The 18630-nt window shown below is 41.9% G+C and overlaps 1 protein-coding gene across 14 annotated transcripts in view; it reads right to left on the bottom strand.

The window, feature by feature from the left end:
- Nucleotides 1-18630, bottom strand: part of neo1a (neogenin 1a) — a 255108-nt gene that overhangs the window by 12859 nt on the left and 223619 nt on the right. For 12 of the 14 annotated variants that reach the window (XM_044133485.1, XM_044133494.1, XM_044133502.1 and 9 more), the window contains exons 11-17: nucleotides 17010-17148; nucleotides 16028-16077; nucleotides 13143-13287; nucleotides 9962-10072; nucleotides 9655-9849; nucleotides 7802-7897; nucleotides 1546-1778 (exon numbers count right to left, since the gene is read on the bottom strand). In XM_044133485.1, the coding sequence (XP_043989420.1) occupies nucleotides 1546-1778; nucleotides 7802-7897; nucleotides 9655-9849; nucleotides 9962-10072; nucleotides 13143-13287; nucleotides 16028-16077; nucleotides 17010-17148 (969 nt within the window). The remainder of the gene's footprint in view (nucleotides 1-1545; nucleotides 1779-7801; nucleotides 7898-9654; nucleotides 9850-9961; nucleotides 10073-13142; nucleotides 13288-16027; nucleotides 16078-17009; nucleotides 17149-18630) is intronic. The other 2 variants (XM_044133448.1, XM_044133519.1) reach the window with 1 other exon arrangement.

Genomic DNA, 18630 nt, shown 5'->3' with positions numbered 1-18630 from the left:
TATAGAAATAATCTTCTGAGATCACAAATGCTCATTAGCATTGTCCTTTTTCCTCCACAAGGAGCGTGAGAGGTAGCTACCATGCAAACTGCTTCTGTCCACAACAGTCAATAATTTGGACATGTGAGTGGCCTCTACTGCTATTTAATATCTTCTGATAAACTACTGAAAATGTGTCCCCTCTGCATCAGGTTGTGGCTCCCACACGTCATGTCCTTGTGTCTCATTCCAGCTGTTTAGTGCAAAAAGGTTTCTGACCCTTTCAGCTTCCATCCACAACGCAACAGTGGCAATATGCTTGTTGACTTCTATTAAAAAATACTCAATTGTCAACAACATGAGCGCAACTAAAACACAACCAGACTCAACAACAGTTTTGTTTATAAATGTATTTCTTTATAGCCTTTATACGCTGTTAGCCATCACTTTAAAATTCCCACTTGTTCTGCCAACACGCTCGGTGTAGCTCAGAGCTGTTCCTCTCTCCTGTCGCCTCATGCTTGCTCAATATGGGAGAGTTTTGGCAAAGTCAATGACTTCTTGGCTAAATGACTTAATTAACTAATTAACTAATGAACAAGCTGAGCTGACTAGAGTATACAGACTCTACAATAAGACAATTTGCTGATACAAAGAGAATCTACATTTTGCATTTAAGATAAAAACTTCTCTCTGTCTGTAAATATGTTTAAATATGTTTTAGTGGCATAATGTTAGCTTCACCTGGTTCAATTTCACTATTATGTTATACCGTTTTAGGTAATAAAATGTTTACGTTCTTATTTCAAAAGGAAATCAATTATTTGTGTATTTGCATCTTTTAGTACATTTTTTAATATCATACACAACCTGTACAATCTGCAAAATAGGCTAATTTCTTTTATCAGAATAATTGATAGAATAATCAATTACCAAACTAAAAGTTAGTTGCGGCACTACATACAATCACAAAAGTTACGCCTTAATTCGAAGCCATTTTATGCACGTTTATTAACGACGGTAATAAATGTGGAGGGGGAAACTAGACTGCAAAATTATAGATACACATTACAGAGCGCATTATATTGCATTTATAGCTTCTGGTGAGACAACATCATATAGTTTATATAGAACTCTCTTTTTAGTGCAAAACTATTTAAAGGGTAGTGCACTGCATTATTAGTTTGGAGTTTTACATAAAACAAAAGCGAGTGAAGCATCTGTCTGCCGCTTTATAGCTCCGACACTTAAATGACGACAGATGTTTTTGTTCTCCGTTACAAACTTCAGCCCTACGTTTCCCCTGAGCTCCAGAGCCGCCGACGGATCACTTCACTCTATGCCACCGTGCGATATTGCTGCCTGCACATCAGCACCTTCAGTAGTGTCAGAAAGCACGACAAGCAAAAGCGAAATAAGGAATTCAGAGGGTATTAGATATCTGGGATGTTTTATTTAGAGGAAACAAATTCAGCTTTTTCTTGGAGTGAATAAACAAAAGCAGGGCTTTCACTTGAGTAAACGAGGTTTTAAAACTGAACAAAACTGAAAGGCAAAGTCCCTCACCTTCACTTTGGTGTTGGCGGGGATGTTGGTCTTCCATCGCACGGTGTAGTGGCGGTTGTCGGTGATCTTCTGGTTCTTGGGCAGCGAGTTGTCAGCCCACGTCACCTTGATGGTGTCGTGGCTCAGCACGGAGGCCTGCACGCCCACAGGAGGCATCATGGGACTGGGGTCGGGTGCTGGGGTGTATGGAGCATGGAACAGTTCGTACAAGTCAACATCGGGGTCTATGGGGTCTGCGTGCCAGGCAGTAAAAAGCCCGCATGCATCGATTGCACACACACGATAAAAAAACAAAACAAACAAACAAAAAAAAGGACAAAAATTAAAAACACAACGGGAAGCGTGGCGTGGAGGATGAGAGAGTGGAGTCGAAACAGGAGCGGTGGAGGGAAGGAGAGGAGGAAAAAATAAAATGTTAATGCGTTGAAAATGAAGGTTGGTGGTGAGGAGGAGGAAGGGGGAGGAGGAAGAGGGGAGGGGGTTTGGGTGGGATTGGGAAGGTGGAAGAGAAAAAGAGAGGACACTATTAGAAAAACAACAGACACTGACCTCTAGAACAAGCAAACCTACAGAACTGGTTGCTGTGTGAAATCTACCCGACAGTGTGAAGCTAAAGTGACGGCAGCACTATGGAGAGACAGGAGGAGATCAGCTATTCATGGCAAGATTGACTGCAAATGGGAAACCAGAGTGAAAGACACCAAAAAAACCACAAAGACTTACCAAGAATATCTGGTCCACTTTCTAACTTACAAGAAACTTTTCAGTAAGAAATAGGAGCTTGTTTTAAGTCAATAATTTCTTAATCTTGATGAAAAAGTGCTAGTTGTAAGTGAAATAATCTCCCAGTGGAACAAGATATTTTTCCATATTACACATTAAAATGTCTTATGACAATGGAAGATTATTTCACTCATAACTTTTTCATCAAAAGGGGCAGTGTTATGTAAAATCAACTTTTTTTTTAGCTTTACATCAATTATAGTGTGTAAAACTACTGCATGGACCTAGCGCTGCCTTCAGACACAAATTTCTTTTAAGTCATGTTTGATATATGACTGAAGGTAACAGTTACTTGGCACAAATGCCCAATACTGCATTTGTGCAGTATTTCTGGCTCTTTTCCAGCTCAAGACCTTTCCGGTCTTGAGCCAGAAAAGGGTAGAGTGCCTTCTCCGGGTCAGGGGGGGTGTCCTGCCCCAAGTGGAGGAGTTCAAGTATCTCGGGATCTTGTTCACGAATGGGGGAAGAAGGGAGCGGGAGATCGACAGGTGGATTGGCGCAGCGTCTGCCGTCAAGCGGGCGCTGTACCGGTCCGTCGTGGTGAAGAGAGCGAAGCTCTTGATTTACCGGTCGATCTACGTTCCCACCCTCATCTATGGTCATGAGCTCTGGGTCATGACCAAAAGAACGAGATCGCGGATACAAGCGGCCGAAATGGGTTTTCTCCGTAGGGTGGCTGGGCTCTCCCTTAGAGATAGGGTGAGAAGCTCAGTCATCCGGGAGGGACTCAGAGTAGAGCCGCTGCTCCTTCACGTCGAGAGGAGCCAGTTGAGGTGGCTCGGGCATCTGGTCAGGATTCCTCCTGGACGCCTCCCTGGTGAAGTGTTCTGGGCACGTCCCACCGGGAGGAGACCCCGGGGAAGACCCAGGACACGCTGGAGGGACTATGTCTCTCGGCTGGCCTGGGAACGCCTTGGGATTCCTCCGGAGGAGCTGGAAGAAGTGGCTGGGGAGAGGGAAGACTGGATCTCCCTTCTGAAGCTGCTACCCCCGCGACCCGACCACGGATAACCGGAAGAAGATGGATGGATGGATGCATTTGAGCCTAGAGCTCTTATTCCTTTCTGAAAAGTTACTTGTAAGTTGTTTTGTCTCAATTCAAGCATACAGAGATATTTGTACTAGAAACTAGGCTGAAAATATGTGGTAAGATTTTGTGTTTTTGCAGTGTACATGCAACTGATCATGAAGACAAGAACGTATTCACCCAGTCGTTTCAAAGAGAGGCAATTCTGACACGCGTTTTCATCATCCAGCTTTAGAAAACAGCAACTTTCATGCAAAGAGAACAATTGAAAAGGCACAAAAAGAGTTTAAGATGTTTCTGTCGCATTCAAAACAGAAAGAGGAAAACCAAGGCTTTAAGCACTCGGTCTGTCGGCGGTGGAGGAGAAAGAGAAGGGTCGCCTGCAAGTGAAGACACCGAGGATTTATGCGTTGTGCTGCTTCTAATTTGCGGCTCACAAACAAAAAGGGAAATGCTCTGTTGAAGAGCGGCAGGGAGACCTTTTCTGATATTTGCCCGTCATTATGCGAACTGCAGCCTTCACTTGGTAGGCGACACTCGAAGACATCCTTCGGTGAGAAACTGCAACGTCACAACTGCGTAACGTTTTATCCGATACGCAGATTCGAAAGAGGGGAGGGCTGGCAAATAAGAAATGTCCAACTTTGCATAATAACCTGAAACAAAAAGAAGCCTAACACCCACGACAAATTAGGCTGACCGTTTAAGGCTTCCCAGGTTTAGCTCAGAGCCACTCTAGCTCAGAGTTTAGCTCATAAGAAATCCACTTGCCTGATTTAGTACGTATGAATCGCGGCTTCACTCATTAATCTGCATGGATCATACACCACAGTGTCAAGACTTTGAAAGTATTTCTTTCTTTGCAACTTTTATTTGCTATATTGTTTTAGCACCATGAAATGAAAGACAAAGAACATTATTTAGCATATCACAACAAACCAACATAACGTAGCTCATAAATGGCACAAAATTCTCTATTAATCCAAAATGGACATTAAATGTTGCAGCTCATTTTATCCAAGTTTCTTCAAGGAGTTGTTGTGGATGCTGACGGAAGGATATCCTGAAGCAGTCTGTATTACAGCGAATATGAAGGAGCCCCTGACTGAAGACATTCTGTTGTCTAAAGGTCTCCAGAACAGAACTGGTCTATGTGATGCCTCTCTGTGTAACTTAGGCATTGCTTGGTACACATTTTGATCATAATAACAACTCATCTATCAACTGACTAATATGATTGGTAAGTTATCTTCATTTGTTTAGTTTTATCGCTAATTGTTGGCTGTGTATTCTGTTCACATGTAAGACATGTTCTATGACTATGGGCATAGACTAGAGTCATATATAAAAACTAAATATTATAGATGCACTGATTACGTTTTTCTTAGCCAGTACTGACTTGTGGTTTTCTTGCCAAGGACAAAAACCTGTTGCTTTAGTTGCCGTATAAGTCCTATAGGCTCCCTACATCGTCTGAAATACAGAAATCAGCTCTCGTTGATTTAGATAAAAATGATCATTTTGTCCGCAGAGAGCCACGTGCCTGCTGAATTCGACACCAAGTCCAGATTGAACTATTTTGAGAGAGCTCTCTGCGAAGTTTTGTATGATGGGTCAGAAGTTTTATGCCATGTTTTAAGCAAAAATGGGCTCATACATCAACATCGACATTTCTCTTTAACTAGTCTGCTTCCAGTATCAAGGCATCCATTGAACAAACGTCCCAAATCCACGTGGCTGGGTGTCGACTGTTTGGAATTGGTTGAAGTACGTGGGAGCCTTAAAGCAAGACAGCAACAGGCTTGGTAAGTGGTCCATAAAAACCACAGGAAGTTGTCGGTGTGAACGGCCTCCACAGAACGAAAAAGAATACGGGTCTGGAGGTCAACCGACAGACAGTTTCTGCAGAATGAATCCTTTAAGGATTAGCTTCAGGTTTCTCTGCTCCTGTTTCCGCACTCGGTTTAGTTGTGACGGGAGAAAAAGCTTCGCCTGGTCACCCGTGATGACACTCCTCCTCGATCACCTGGCAGTGCTCTACTCGCTCCATTTGACAACTCTTTCTACAGAGGTGCCCTCATTATATCCCCTAGACGGAGCAGTGTGTGTGCGACAGTGAGAGTATTTTGAAAATCCAAGCTTTCTCATGGTTGCAGTCAGACCCTGAGGTTTTGAATGGATCGAAGGTAGCATTTCTTTACCCAGCTTTGAAGAACGTGCGTTGCAGTTTTTCTTTGCTGAGAATCAGCCGTGGGTAAAAAAAAAAAAAAAAAAAAAAAAAAATGCAGCGTTACACGTGGGTGAAACACCTCCCTCACTCTCTCCATTTTTAAGTTAAGACGTCACTGTCATCTGATATTCAGCCCAAGTTCACCAAGTTTCCCATCACTTTTTCCAAAAGTAAAGCACTATGTAGGTCAGCCTCGTCTTTTTAATTCAGACACGAACAAACTGGCAGGAAGGGGAACGCGCCTCCGAGAATTCGGCAGAAGACGACGGTGGTGGGCTTTTCGGTTCTGCTTTTGAGAGGAAGCATTTGGATCTGACGAAGGGGTTGCCAAAGTCACCACGGGGGGTCTTGCGTGAGTGCACAGAGTGTATAAGGGAGTTAGGATGAGAGGGAGCTTTTTTAGAGACAAGTGTGCACTATGTGTGTGTGCGTGTGTGTGTGTGTGTACACGTATTAAAACTCAGGCCCCCCTCCTTTCAAAGCATGTTGACGTGACTCATGTCGCCAGGCACCCCGCCCCTCTTGTGTTCCATGGTGCAACAGTGCTGCAGCGGAGACAAACTGCAGCGATCAAGGAGGAGCAGGGATGTGGGTGCAGACTGCATCCTGGGACGCTCCGGGGAGCGCGCTGCTGCTCGTCACCTTGCACCGTCACATGAACTGCGTGAAGTCAGCCGACATGTGGGCTAACTGGAAGCGTTTCGTTTTTCTTCATGAGACTCCACGGGCCGCGACACATGCTCTGCCTCTAATTGTTAAGAAGTGAGGCTTGATGAAGTGTGCGTCACCTGGCAGGCGGCCAAACAGGTTGTCCTTATTATTTAGCTAACAAAGCGGTTTTACTGCGCTGCAATGAGACGCCTGGAGGACCAACTCTCACTAGACGTTCGCAACATTTAACAGTAGGTGGCTAAAATCTGTTAAAAATGGTGATGAAATGCTAATCGTTACGACACGTCTGCTAAATTTAGCAGATTTATAAACAAATGTAGCAAATTTTTAAGTTTTCAAATAATATTTATGTGCTAAAATTAATTTTAGACATGAGAAGCAACCTTTTATCTATTAAAATTTTGTAAATAGCGACTGTTTTCGGCATTTGCTGAAATTCTTTATTGCAATTATTAGGATTTTTGGGATACAATACTAAAAAAATTTAAGTTAAGCTCTTGTGTTCTTAAAAATGTAACGCCAATTGCTAGTTTTCCTCGGCATGTAGCAAACATGTTAATTTTGGTATCATCTGACCAGAGCACTGAAAATGCTGGAAATGTGCTATATGAGTAAAATGACCTTATCTTAACTTTAGTATTTATCTGGAGGAAGCTAAGTGCGCTAAGCATTTTCAAAGTTAGCAAAAACTCTAAAACATTAAACAAAACATTTCCTGCACTTGTAACGCATTAGCAGAAGTGTGCCCACCACTGGTAACATGTAAAGGCAACTTATTGTGCAGAATTTTTATCTGAAGATACATCAGATAAATACATGGCAAACTTATCAAATTTTTCTGCTTCTCAATTTTGCACCACTTTGTGTTGTTTTGAATACCGTAGCTTTAATGAGATAAAACATGATATGCCTTGTATGAAAGACCTTCTGAAATACACGTACCTTAAGAAGCATTTCTAAATGATACCATATATTAAGGATTAGATCCTTTTTTTAAACGACAAATCAAAACACAATGCTGTCTTCAGCCCCTTAAACATCCCGCCTTTCTCCATGAGGGCTACTTTTCTATAACATTTCTGCCTGTAATAGCAATTTAAAACATGGATTAAAAAACCTCATGCTCCCTATCGTAATAATCAGGTCTGCTCATATAGGTGCATCATTTGAAGCTCTGATCATTTGATTAAAAAAAAACAAAAAGAAGGAGAGACTTGGGTATACTTACAGGCCACTATTGAAGAGAGTTAATTAAAGCAGCGAGACAGGCTGATGACCCATTTTCTGCCTGGTAATTTAGAGTCGAGACACACTGTGTCTGATAATGATGCCAGGTTAGACAGAGGGCAACGAGAAATATCAACTGAACCCAGAGAAGCATGAGCAGCATTTTCTCTTTTTTTTTTTGCGCCCTCCGTATCAGCTGTGATCAGGAAAAGGAAAGCTGACTTGCTCTCAGCTCCTAATGCGGCCATTGAATTCCTTCTCTCTGCTGCTTGTCCTTTTCATTCCCTGTAAAAGCTGCAGATGCGTGGAGTTCGTACCTGACTGCACTCTGGTGGCCGCGCTCTCGTACACGGGGATCCCCTCCCCCACGTTGTTGAAGGCCTTCAGCGTGATCACGTAGTGGGAGCCGGAGTCTGCGGGACGAGAGATGGAGGTCGGTGAGAGAGAGAGAGAGAGAGAGAGAGAGAGAGAGAGAGAGAGAGAGAGAGACGACCCGACGCAGCCGGTCTAATCAAGCCAAGCTCCAGAGACTCTCCGCTCGTAATTGCGATATTAGCGTCAGGAATATTTGGACACACAAGCTCCACTCGGAGTGATCGTGATGAGAGTTTTAATTATGAATGCCGGGACATTTGCAAAAGGTACCTTTCTACTTTGTCGCTCACTTCTGGACACAATCCTGATTCTTCAACTGCAGCGTGAGATGGTGATCATTTATCTCATAAAAAAAAAAAAGCCAATGGTCGACATGATAGACGCAGCAACAAAGAGCTCTCCATTCCCACTGAAGAAAATTTGCTAGGCCTGCTTTCTAGAGTTTTAGTACGACATAAAATTAATTAATCTTGAGAAGGTACTTCAGCAAAAGTAGAAGACGGCACTCAATAGATTAATTACATGAAAAATAATATATGTCAAATGTTTGTTTCAGTTAATTTTGATGATTATGGCTTAAAACTAATGGAAACCCCCAAATCCAACTTCCCAGAAAAAGTGTCATATTCATGGAAGGTTGAATGGAAGGAAAAGATGTGCAAACACGGGGGATAACCAAAAACTTACATGGGCAGAAAGGGAAATTTGTAATTTCTCAACATGTCAGCAGAGCCACAAGCTTTATCGTATTCATGCCACGCTACATGGATGCTGTAACTAATGCAAAAGGAGCTCTGACCAAACACTGAATGCATGTACTGTATAGTAGGTGAAACTTAGTGAAAAAAAAAACAAAAAAAAACAACTTTGTTTTATTGGTTTTATGTCTTATTAAAAATTTCTCAAACAAGTAATTTGCGTTTAATGAGCCAGTACAATTCATGAGGCTCATTTTTGGAATAATACAACTAAAAAACATAATGATATCAGGGTGTCCCAATACAATTTTTCACTTGCAATACGATACCGGTATTGTAGCTTTGAGGATCGGCGGATACAGATATTTACACAGTATGATATCAGCATGAATCATACATACTTTTATTACTTATTTTGTATTGTGGACTGTTAGAAAAGACTTTACCAAATGATATTTCTGCTAAGTTCGTTGTTTGAGAGCAATTAACCCATTTATTATTAACCAATTGGTCTGCATGTGGGATACTGGAGAGAAACCCTGGGCCGGACTAAACGCTGGAGCGCAGCATTTCAATCAGCGGGCCTAAATCTGATATTTTAGATGCAGGACGATTTAATCCGATACTTTATTTTTGGTTGATCTATATCCTATATGTAATATGGGATTGGGACAACCCTAATTCATATATTGTGAAATGGAGATGCAGCTGCAAATCCCAAACTCTTTTAGCTTCCCAAAAATAGTTTTATTTGAACGTCCTGACCTTTAACGAGTGTGTGCCTATTAGTCCAATCAGTGTAATTAGTGGCTCAGCAGTAGGTGAAGCTCTAATTAGCTCCTTCAGCCTCCACTACCTGGTACCAATGGACCGTTTCACCGCATTCGGGCATCTATGTCTTTGGTCGTTAGTTCATTAAATGCAGTCTGTAAAATCAGACTTGACCCGTTTTCCTTCTCAGGAAGCTCGCCTGCTATAAGCACCCATATTAAGGGCAAAGACAAAGATCTAATTAGTGTTTTATGATAGTTTCTCGAGCGAGATTACGTTTGTAACAAAACCCAAAACCCAAAACCCAAATGGAAACCCGTTCATACTGAGGTTCTCAATAGTGTAGTAGCGCTGCTTGTAGTCCACTTTGATGGTCTGAGCGTGGGGGCTCCCGATGCCGTAACTGATGGTGTAGCCGCGCACCACAATGTCCTGGTTCTCCGGCGGCGTCCAGCTCACCACGATGCTGTTGACCAGCGGGCGGACGTGCAGCGAGCTGGGCTGGTCCGGTACGCGAGATTCTATTGGGAGGAAGTGCAGGAAAGAAAAGTTCAGTAGAGAAGCTCAGCAGCCTCAGCACACAGAGCAGATCTGGTTTAGTCTGTTTGAAACGAGAAGAGCAGGACTCGTTACCGTCCAGGTCGCTCTCAAACGTCTCTGCTGGGACCCACTCGGTGGCCGGTCCCGTCCCGTTCACAGTCACGGCCGACACTCGGAAAGAATACTCCGTTCCGGGTTCCAGGCCTAAAGAGGCAAACACAGGCTCACAGGTGAGGCTTCACAGACAGACTTCTGTTTTCCACAGATTCTTCCAGAAGTTTTGACAACACTCCGGACATTTTTTTCTGTCTTTCTAGTTTGCCATGGTGCTCCCCTTAAGTTTTCCTAACTTCTAACATTTACATAAAGGTAAACATTACATATACCGGTAAATTTAAAACAAAGAATTAAAAAAAATCTATACAAGACCATCAATATTGTGGAGAAAAATATGGCACCTTCATGGGGAGAAAACCTCTGAACTTGTCTCAGAATAGATAAAGTTTTATGGACTCAGGTGCAGCGAACAATAAATTATTCTTTTATTACAGCAGAAAAATCTCACACTGTGAAAAAATAACAAAAAATTTTTTTTTTAAAATCCCAGATTAATTTCCCTTATAATCACATTCAGGTGGAAAAATTCTCATTTTAAGAAAAATTGCTCTTTAACAAAATAACTTGTTTTTTTTTAATGACAATTAAGATTAGGTGAACTAATGAAATGTGAAATAACCAAAATCACAAATTAAGTCCAGTGCAGTACTCTAGGAATTCATTGCATGGAGAGTGTTTTTGTTGATATGGTATATAAATGAATAAGAAAGAAAGAAAGACAGAAAGACAAAAAGAGAGAGAGAAAGGAAGAAAGAAAGAAAGAAAGAAAGAAAGAAAGAAAGAAAGAAAGAAAGAAAGACAAAAAACAACATCAAATGGTAAGATGAAAAAATAGCTACATAAAAGTCCTTGATTACATTACTGATGTAAAAAAAATACTGCTTCTAATCAAAAATAATAACAACTGACTAAATTGACACTGTGAGCTCCAGAGTGGAGACAGCAGCCGCAGCAATCCCAGGGAACATTCTTTATGACATGTTCGTTTTGAAAACGATCAGGAGGTAATTCTCAACTTTTAATTAACGTTTTTACTGGCTTGAACAAAAAAAGAGTGCACCATTAAAAAAGAAGAAGAAGAAGAAAGAAAAAAAAAGCTAAACCAATGAAACCACGAGATAAATGGCAGCACAAAAAGCGAAACAGTCAGTTCTCCCAGAGAGCATAAAGCTGAACTTCACATTGATTCATATTTTATAGGCCCATCTCCCTCTGAGGGGGCCGCGCCGCTGCTGGGTGCTGCTTTCAGTACTCGTGGATGATGGTGGGTGCCTGCTGACAAATGGGGTGCTTCTGTATTAATTTGCAATAAAATTTGTCACTGTCATCATATTGTGCTATTTGCACGCTACGCTCTAATCCTCTAGTCATTTCTCTCTGTACTCGCTGTTCTACCACCCCTCTGTTCCCCCCCGCCCCTCCTTGAGCGTGTCTTCTACAGACCGCCTTGCCATCTACGCCTTCGAGGCTACAACACGTCCTTCTTAAAGCTTCTGAACCAACAAACACCCTCTCTGTTCCGCACCCCCCGCCCCTTGGAATGATCTCCAAAATCAACTTTTAAGTGTAAATTCTCTTTGATGCGTCGCGCAGCGGGAGGCCGGGCCACTTGAAAGTTGCTGAGACAACATCTAATATTAATCACCACTGCTGTGTGCCTCTTCTGGCTGCGATTGGTAGCGAGCGTGTAATCTTAAGGCAGCAAGGCTTGTAACTCTAATTCAAAGTATTTAGATGAAACCGAAGGCCTACGATCAGGCAGACAATGTAAATCAGCGCAGGTTCATGACGAGTTTGGGGTTTTTTAAATATTGCAGAGCATCAAATAGATGCACTCCGCGGAGAGAAACTGGAGTCTGATGGCGAGAATGATTTAACAATAAAACAATCCAAAGAATAAGGAAAGAAAATACTATCTGGGAGCAGAAGCAAGTATAATCCAACCTTGATTAGAGGCATGTTATATAACTTATCATAATACAACAATATTTGTTCCCGACTGGGGAACGGAAAACAGTTTTAAGTTGAAGGCAAAAAAAAAAAGGAAGAAAAATCACTGAGTACTTTCACCCTGTTTACAGCTTTAAAGACAAGTGAGAACACAAACCAGAACAGAGTCAATATCTGTTATGTACACAAGACGGCTTGTTCAAGCTGCGATGTCCAATGATTCAAAAGCTGTTTATGTAGGAATTAGAACAGAGGAAGAGAAAAAAAATCACCCTCAGATTCTACAAATCTTTGTAGTTTTACTTAGATTCTACTTGAATGTTTAATACTTTGATGATGCTAACGTAAATACTTTTTCTCTTGCAGAATGTTGCTGCCATATTTGTCTGTACAATCCATCTGCAATGCTTTAAATTGACTCACTGCAGCAGTACTAGCCAACGACCTATTAGCATCCTGACACTTGATATAAAAATGAATAGTATGTGAATCCCTCTTTAGTTTCTTCATTACTACATTACTCTATAAACCCAGAAAACCTCACCGCTGGAGAACTTAAGCAAATGGTGACATTTTGTGGGCATCAACCCTTTGACATGATTTAAATTGCTAATCGGTTACTTGAGAGACATGCCTGGAAAAACAGTTTTCTGTCATTCCAACGTTTGGGTTGGACGTTTAGTAATTTGGCATCATTGCTCATGTTTTTGGGTTCACCGATTTGTCAGGTTGAAATTCTACTGGAGAAATCCAGCTCAATGGGAGAAATCCCAGACGGAGCACTGAAGGAGAGATGAGAATTGAGTTGAACTGCGTAGGAAGGCGACAGCCAGGCTATTGTGTGGCCAAATCAACACAGGATAAGTTCCTCAGACATAAACGTAACCATATTCTACAGTTTTTTGAGACTCAAAGTACCAAAGTTTGTACCCCTGCTGTCAATACTCTGCATTGTAACAGCAGGAGTACCAAAACCAGTGTCTGATGATTTTGCAAAAATGAAAAAATTTACAAAAAGCTTCTTGACATAATATTTTCTGAATGAATAAGTTTAACTAAGTGTTTTCTAGAGGTTTCAATGTGTGTGACTATGATACGTTAAGGCTTTCTACCCATCTTTACTAGCGGTATCAGTATAAGATGGCGCCTACAGGGTTGTCTCTCTATAATAGGAGCAACATCCAGACTATCAAAAGTGAAGCATCACCATCGATGAGCTTGTAGAGCTCCGTCCCAGCAGTGGTCACAGCTGATTCGCTCCTCCGTGGAACTTTCCGGTAGCGTATCTTGTAGCTGGTGATTTCCCCGTTCTGCCCGCTGAGCGGAGGCGGTTGCCACCGAACCATGATGCTCTGAAAAGCAATGAGGGAATCTATCAAATGATAGCAAAACTTCTGAAGCCCGCAGCTACAAAAGGTGACCTCATAAGTTCATTCACACAAACACTTGGCGGTGGGTGGGAAAGCCCTTTGTGTTGATGTGGCTCCCCAGGTTCCCTCCTCTGTCTCCTCTGCACCTCCCCTTCCTCCTGACGTGGGGTGCCAACAGGCGAGCCTCACGTAAACAAACACCCCTTTGAGCGCGAGTGTCAACCCGAGCATTACGAGCGAAACGAACATGAATAATGGAAGCAGGAGTCCTGATGGGCGAGGTGTGCGCCGAGTTTGAAGCTGCACAGCTACTCTAGTCAGAGATGAATTTGGGGCCCTTTGTTGGCAGGCTGCGCTGTTGCAGGATAAAGGCATCGGAGTTTGGGTGTGTGTTTAAAGAAATAGATGGGGGGTAGCTCAGCGTGGGAGAGCAGTTAATTAACGCTTTCTCACTGTCACACCGATGCACAAAGAGCCTGAAAACACGCTCAAGCTCCTCCCCTGCCGAGTCGAGGGAATTGAGCAAATTAAAATTGGGTTAAGTGTGTTCAATTATTTCCATTTTTCTTATTACACTGTGGGCCTATAGTGGGAGGCGTGTTGCCTTTCTTTCATCTTCTCCCAGATCGCGAAAACACATTTAATTGACTTTGAACTCACAGGAGGGAAGAGGCAGATGACTGGAAATAGAGGAAAAAACATCAACGTGACAGAAATTACATCAAGGTTTTCGCATTTGAAGGTTCAACCCTCCTTCAAACATGTGGAAAAAGTCATATTATGAAGAAGTGTGCTTCAGGATGCTTCCTTTCACAGCGGGGATATGGAGGGAAATTTTTCCTTTTATTATTCAATAAAATGCTAATTTAATTTAATGAAAAGTGTAGACTCTGATCTAGACTTAGAATTGTAATGAGATGTTTTATTTTTAAAGGTAAAGTTTTGCCAACGAAACCTATTTTTTCATTCACAATTATTTTTTGTGCAATGGTTCCTGCTAATATAGTTAGCAGGAATATTGCTAGCTAGCGAGGTAGCAAGGGTTTACAGCAGGCCTTAATTTTAGACCTAGCTAGGTAGAAATATCTTTTCAGTAAGACATTGCTACCTAGCTAGCAGGCTAGGTAGCAATGTTTTTTAAGGATACATGAATACCCTGGGAAACGTATCAGTTGTTGGGAACATGGAGCCAAATACAAGGTAACAACCCCAACCATGCAGGCAGAACTACAGCAGAAAAACCTTGAGTAATTCTCCTTCCATTTCAAAATTAAGAACCACATTAAGTTAGAATATTGTCAAATAAAACACAACAAAGCTTATGGCCATATAGTGGCGAAACGTGAAGAACTTTAAGGGGTAGGAACAGAGTCATTTGTTTTCCTCTAACCTTTTTGCCGCACAGCCAACTGCGTAATTTCTTTTTTAAATCGCCAAAGCATTGTTTTTCTGATGGCAATAATTAAATGCGCTTTAAACAAAGAGGGGAAAAAAAGAGAGAATAAAATAATAATTATAGCTCGTTTTAAATGGGCTTTTCTGGGTTTTAATTATCGGTTCACAACACTATTCCTTTGAGAGCATCCTCTTTATTTCAGTCTTAAAATTAGTTCAAGGGTGTTTTCTCACCAAAAAAAAAAAAAAAAAAACAGAACAAAAAAAACCAAAACTCATCCAAGCATGCCTCAGCAGGGGTGGTCAGTTTGCACTCGGACTGGGAGGCTGTGATAGGATTGTCTGTCCGTCTCCCCCCCTCCACCTCCAAACCCCCAATTTGGGCTTTGCATCGACCAGTGAAGAGCTAAGGCTGCTGCTTCAGAAGTCGATCCTCGCACCCTGAGGTTTTGCCCATCTTTCTTTCTTTTCAGTTTTCTTTTTGGCCTCGCTCTCTCCCATGTCAGGAGTGGGAAAAAAACAGAAAAGAAAAAAAAAACATCTTTTGTAAAATTTAATCCATCACCCTCATGGAGATATACAATAAGCAGGCCCACAGCTCTCTGTTTGAAGATCAAATGGCTCAAACGGCGGGAGGTCGAGGCCTGCTTCTGGTTTTAACAGCTGCCGCTGCTCGCCCAAGCCAGCGGCCACCTCCACGAGCCGCGTCCAATCGAGAGCTTCACACGAGAACTGTAGTAAGTCTCAGTAAATTCAGCAACTAGACTTGAAAAGAAAAGAGTGAGCAAAACAATACAAGCAGACATTTACGTTAAATGTTGGGGAAAAGTGGAGGTTCTCTTTAGTAACTACTGCCAAAAGCATCACCTTTGCTTCTTCTGTATCAATACATATTGGAGCTGTAGGCAGTTAAGCCGGGTTGCGTGTACACATTGATACGGGATAAAACCTTCTGACAGGCAAATCTCCTGTCGACAAAAATCGATGAGGGTTCGCGCGCCGCCTTACCCAGCAGAGGCTACAAGCCTCTGATGCAGCTCATCGCGGCACAGAAGGACGTCGCGGACCTGCAGGCTACAAATCTACTCGGCTGTTTGTGTCCGCTCACTCCTGCTCATGAAGTCGGCCCGGGAGGATTTTGGTGCATGAAACGCAACCTAGATTCTGACTTGTATGCATTCGAGGACGATGGTTTGCATTGTGCATTTTGAAATCTGTTCGAGTGCAACAAATCCTGGAACTTTACACTCTGCTGCAGGTACAGAAAGAAAACAAGAGCAGCTACAGGTTAGCTAGCCAGTCATTAGCTTCTCCATTTATGTCTTACCTTTGAGTTCTGGACCTCCAAGGTGAGATTTTGAGGAGGGGCGCTTGGAACTGGGAAGACAAAATAGAAAAATAAATGTTTCAAATCTGGAAGAACATATATGCAAGATAAAATATCAGGTTTTTGATGTCCATATTATTGGGCAAAGTAGGTTTTAGACTGTTTGGTGGACAAAATAATACATCTTCCTGCATTTAAAGAACAAAATCTTACCAAGTATTTTAATGCAACAATATCCAAGTGGAAGTAGTAGTTTTTTTAAATCAATATTAAGGAACCATTTATTAAAACCAAGCTCCAATATCTTGATTAAAAGTGACTTGTAAGCTAGTTTTGGTTAATTTTAAGTATATTCGTACTGGAAATTAGCTTAAAAATACTTGACATGGTGAGACTTTGTGTTTTTGCAATGTGGAACCCAGGTCACTTGTATTTAATAGTTCATTTGTTTGCTTCAAACTGAAAGTAATAATTGGTTGCTAAATAAGAATAGAGAGAAGATTGTCATTTGATCTAACCCCTAACCCTAATGCCTTCCTTTGCCATCCAACCCAACATGTCTAGTGCAGGGTTTCTGCAGTTTCCACCAAACGTAAGACTTTTAAAGGCCATTAAGAATGCAAGTACAGAAATATATGAACTGCAACTAGTGATAAATTTCCACTTTCACATGGTAGACACGGAAAAAAAAGCTAGCCTTGACCATATTGAGTCACAAGACAGAAAAGTCCAGCAAGAACCCCTCCTACACCTCTCCTGAGAAGAGACAAGATTAAATAGTCCTGTCAAGAGAAAATTTAAGTCCTGTGATTTAGATATTTAAGGCCAACTTGCATTTTTAAAATGAATCTAATACATTTTGAGGCCTCAATTTTAAGCCTGTTTAAGGATGTGCGGACAACTGGTAGTGGTCAAAACACTGACAACAAGCATTAGGAGATGCTGAAATTGTGTCAGGTCAACATTTAAGCAACCGACTGACCGTCAGAAAGTGTCCGGACCATGACGTCCTCCGTGGAGACCCCCGGGCCGTGCTTGTTGTTGGCCACCACGCGGAAGCTGTACTCTGTGTTCTTCTTCAGTCCAGCCATGGTGTACGACTGGCCGTCTATGTCAACATCCTGAAACACAAGACGGAGCAAAATCAATGAAGCTTGCAGTCAAAGTCTTTTATTCATTCTAAAACAAGAAAGAAGTAAAAAAAAAAAAATAGATTCCCTCCACACGCACAAAAAATAGAAACTCTTGACAGCATCCCGGCTTTAAATCTGAGACAAACATGCTGTAAACAAGACAGCTCCAGCAGCTACAGATGCCTGTTTTGGTCGGCTCATTTCACTAATTTCTGTTTTTCGCTTGCTGTAAAAATGTCGTCTTCCGCCGAGATGCGCGCTCTCCCTTCTGTGATTAGTGCGATTTGCTTCACAAATTGGTTACGCCGCTGCATTCCCAATTACTCCGGGCCGTTTACATCCAGCTCTTTAATTGTGATGTTTAGAAAAAAAAAAGAAACAGCAGACAGATCATTCAAATTCTACCCTCGGCGCCGACGTTCACCTGTGACCGGATCGTCCTTTTGTACATGATCTCTTCACTTCCGTTTGACCTTTCGATGTCCTTCCAACTTCATCTCTGTAGCGTTCACCTCTCTCATCACCTCCCGCCTCTTCCACCTCATCTCCAGCTCTCTTCTCCAGGGACCCGAGACATCATTACTCAGTGCAGTGGCTGACGTTTCGTCCATTATCATATTAAAGGCTTTTTAATGCCTCACTGGCTTGCACAATGCTGCTGCTGCTGTGGCTGATTCGCTATCTGAGCAGCTACGTTCCACCCTTGCTTCTGCGAGAACACGGACAAATCCTGTCTGCTTCCTTTCTGTTCAATGCACACTTGCGTGGTCGATGACTGAACCAAGAATGGATGAATTTCTCAGAAAACCAGACTAAATGGAAATCAATTGCTGGCACCATTAAGGCACAGCATGGAGATCTAACATTTCCTATTTTCCTCCACTCCACGATTAAAGATTTTTCAATTCATTTTCAGGCTTTTTTTTTTTTTTGACATGGAAGAACAAACGGTTAATATAAATATATGAGTAGAAGTTAACAATCCATCAGGAGAACAAAAATATCCATTCAATCTAACTCTATTAAGTTTTTTTCTGAGTTTATGGTTTCAGATGCCCAGGTTTGAGTATTCTCCAATACTCAAACCCCCGAGGAAAAGCTTTTAGGAAAAGGTTTGTCCTTGCAATGCAAATAGTAAACATTTCGATAAATGTTTTAATTACGTCTTCGGCAACGTTGCTAAAGCTACAGACGCAAAACTTTTTCCTCATCTCTGTGTTTCCACAGCAGAAACTGGAGGACAAATCTACCATAAAGCAAATCTGGAAGTCAACTTCAAGGTCTAAAACCCTACAATGAGGGTGAATTAAAACAACTTTGCAAAGAAGAGCGAGCCAAAATTTCTCCAGAGGGATGTAAAACAGTCACTGCTAGTTGTGGCAAACAGTTGACAGCAGCTGTTGACATCGGCGATAATAACCCCGGATTAGAGAGCAATCACTGTCTCACATGTAGGGTTGGACACTTTAT

Source organism: Gambusia affinis, linkage group LG02 (assembly GCF_019740435.1).
Source record: "Gambusia affinis linkage group LG02, SWU_Gaff_1.0, whole genome shotgun sequence".
In the NCBI taxonomy this organism is placed as follows: Eukaryota; Metazoa; Chordata; class Actinopteri; order Cyprinodontiformes; family Poeciliidae; genus Gambusia; species Gambusia affinis.
The sequence above is the reverse complement of the archived record's forward strand: the minus strand, read 5'-3'. Positions and strand labels throughout refer to the sequence as shown.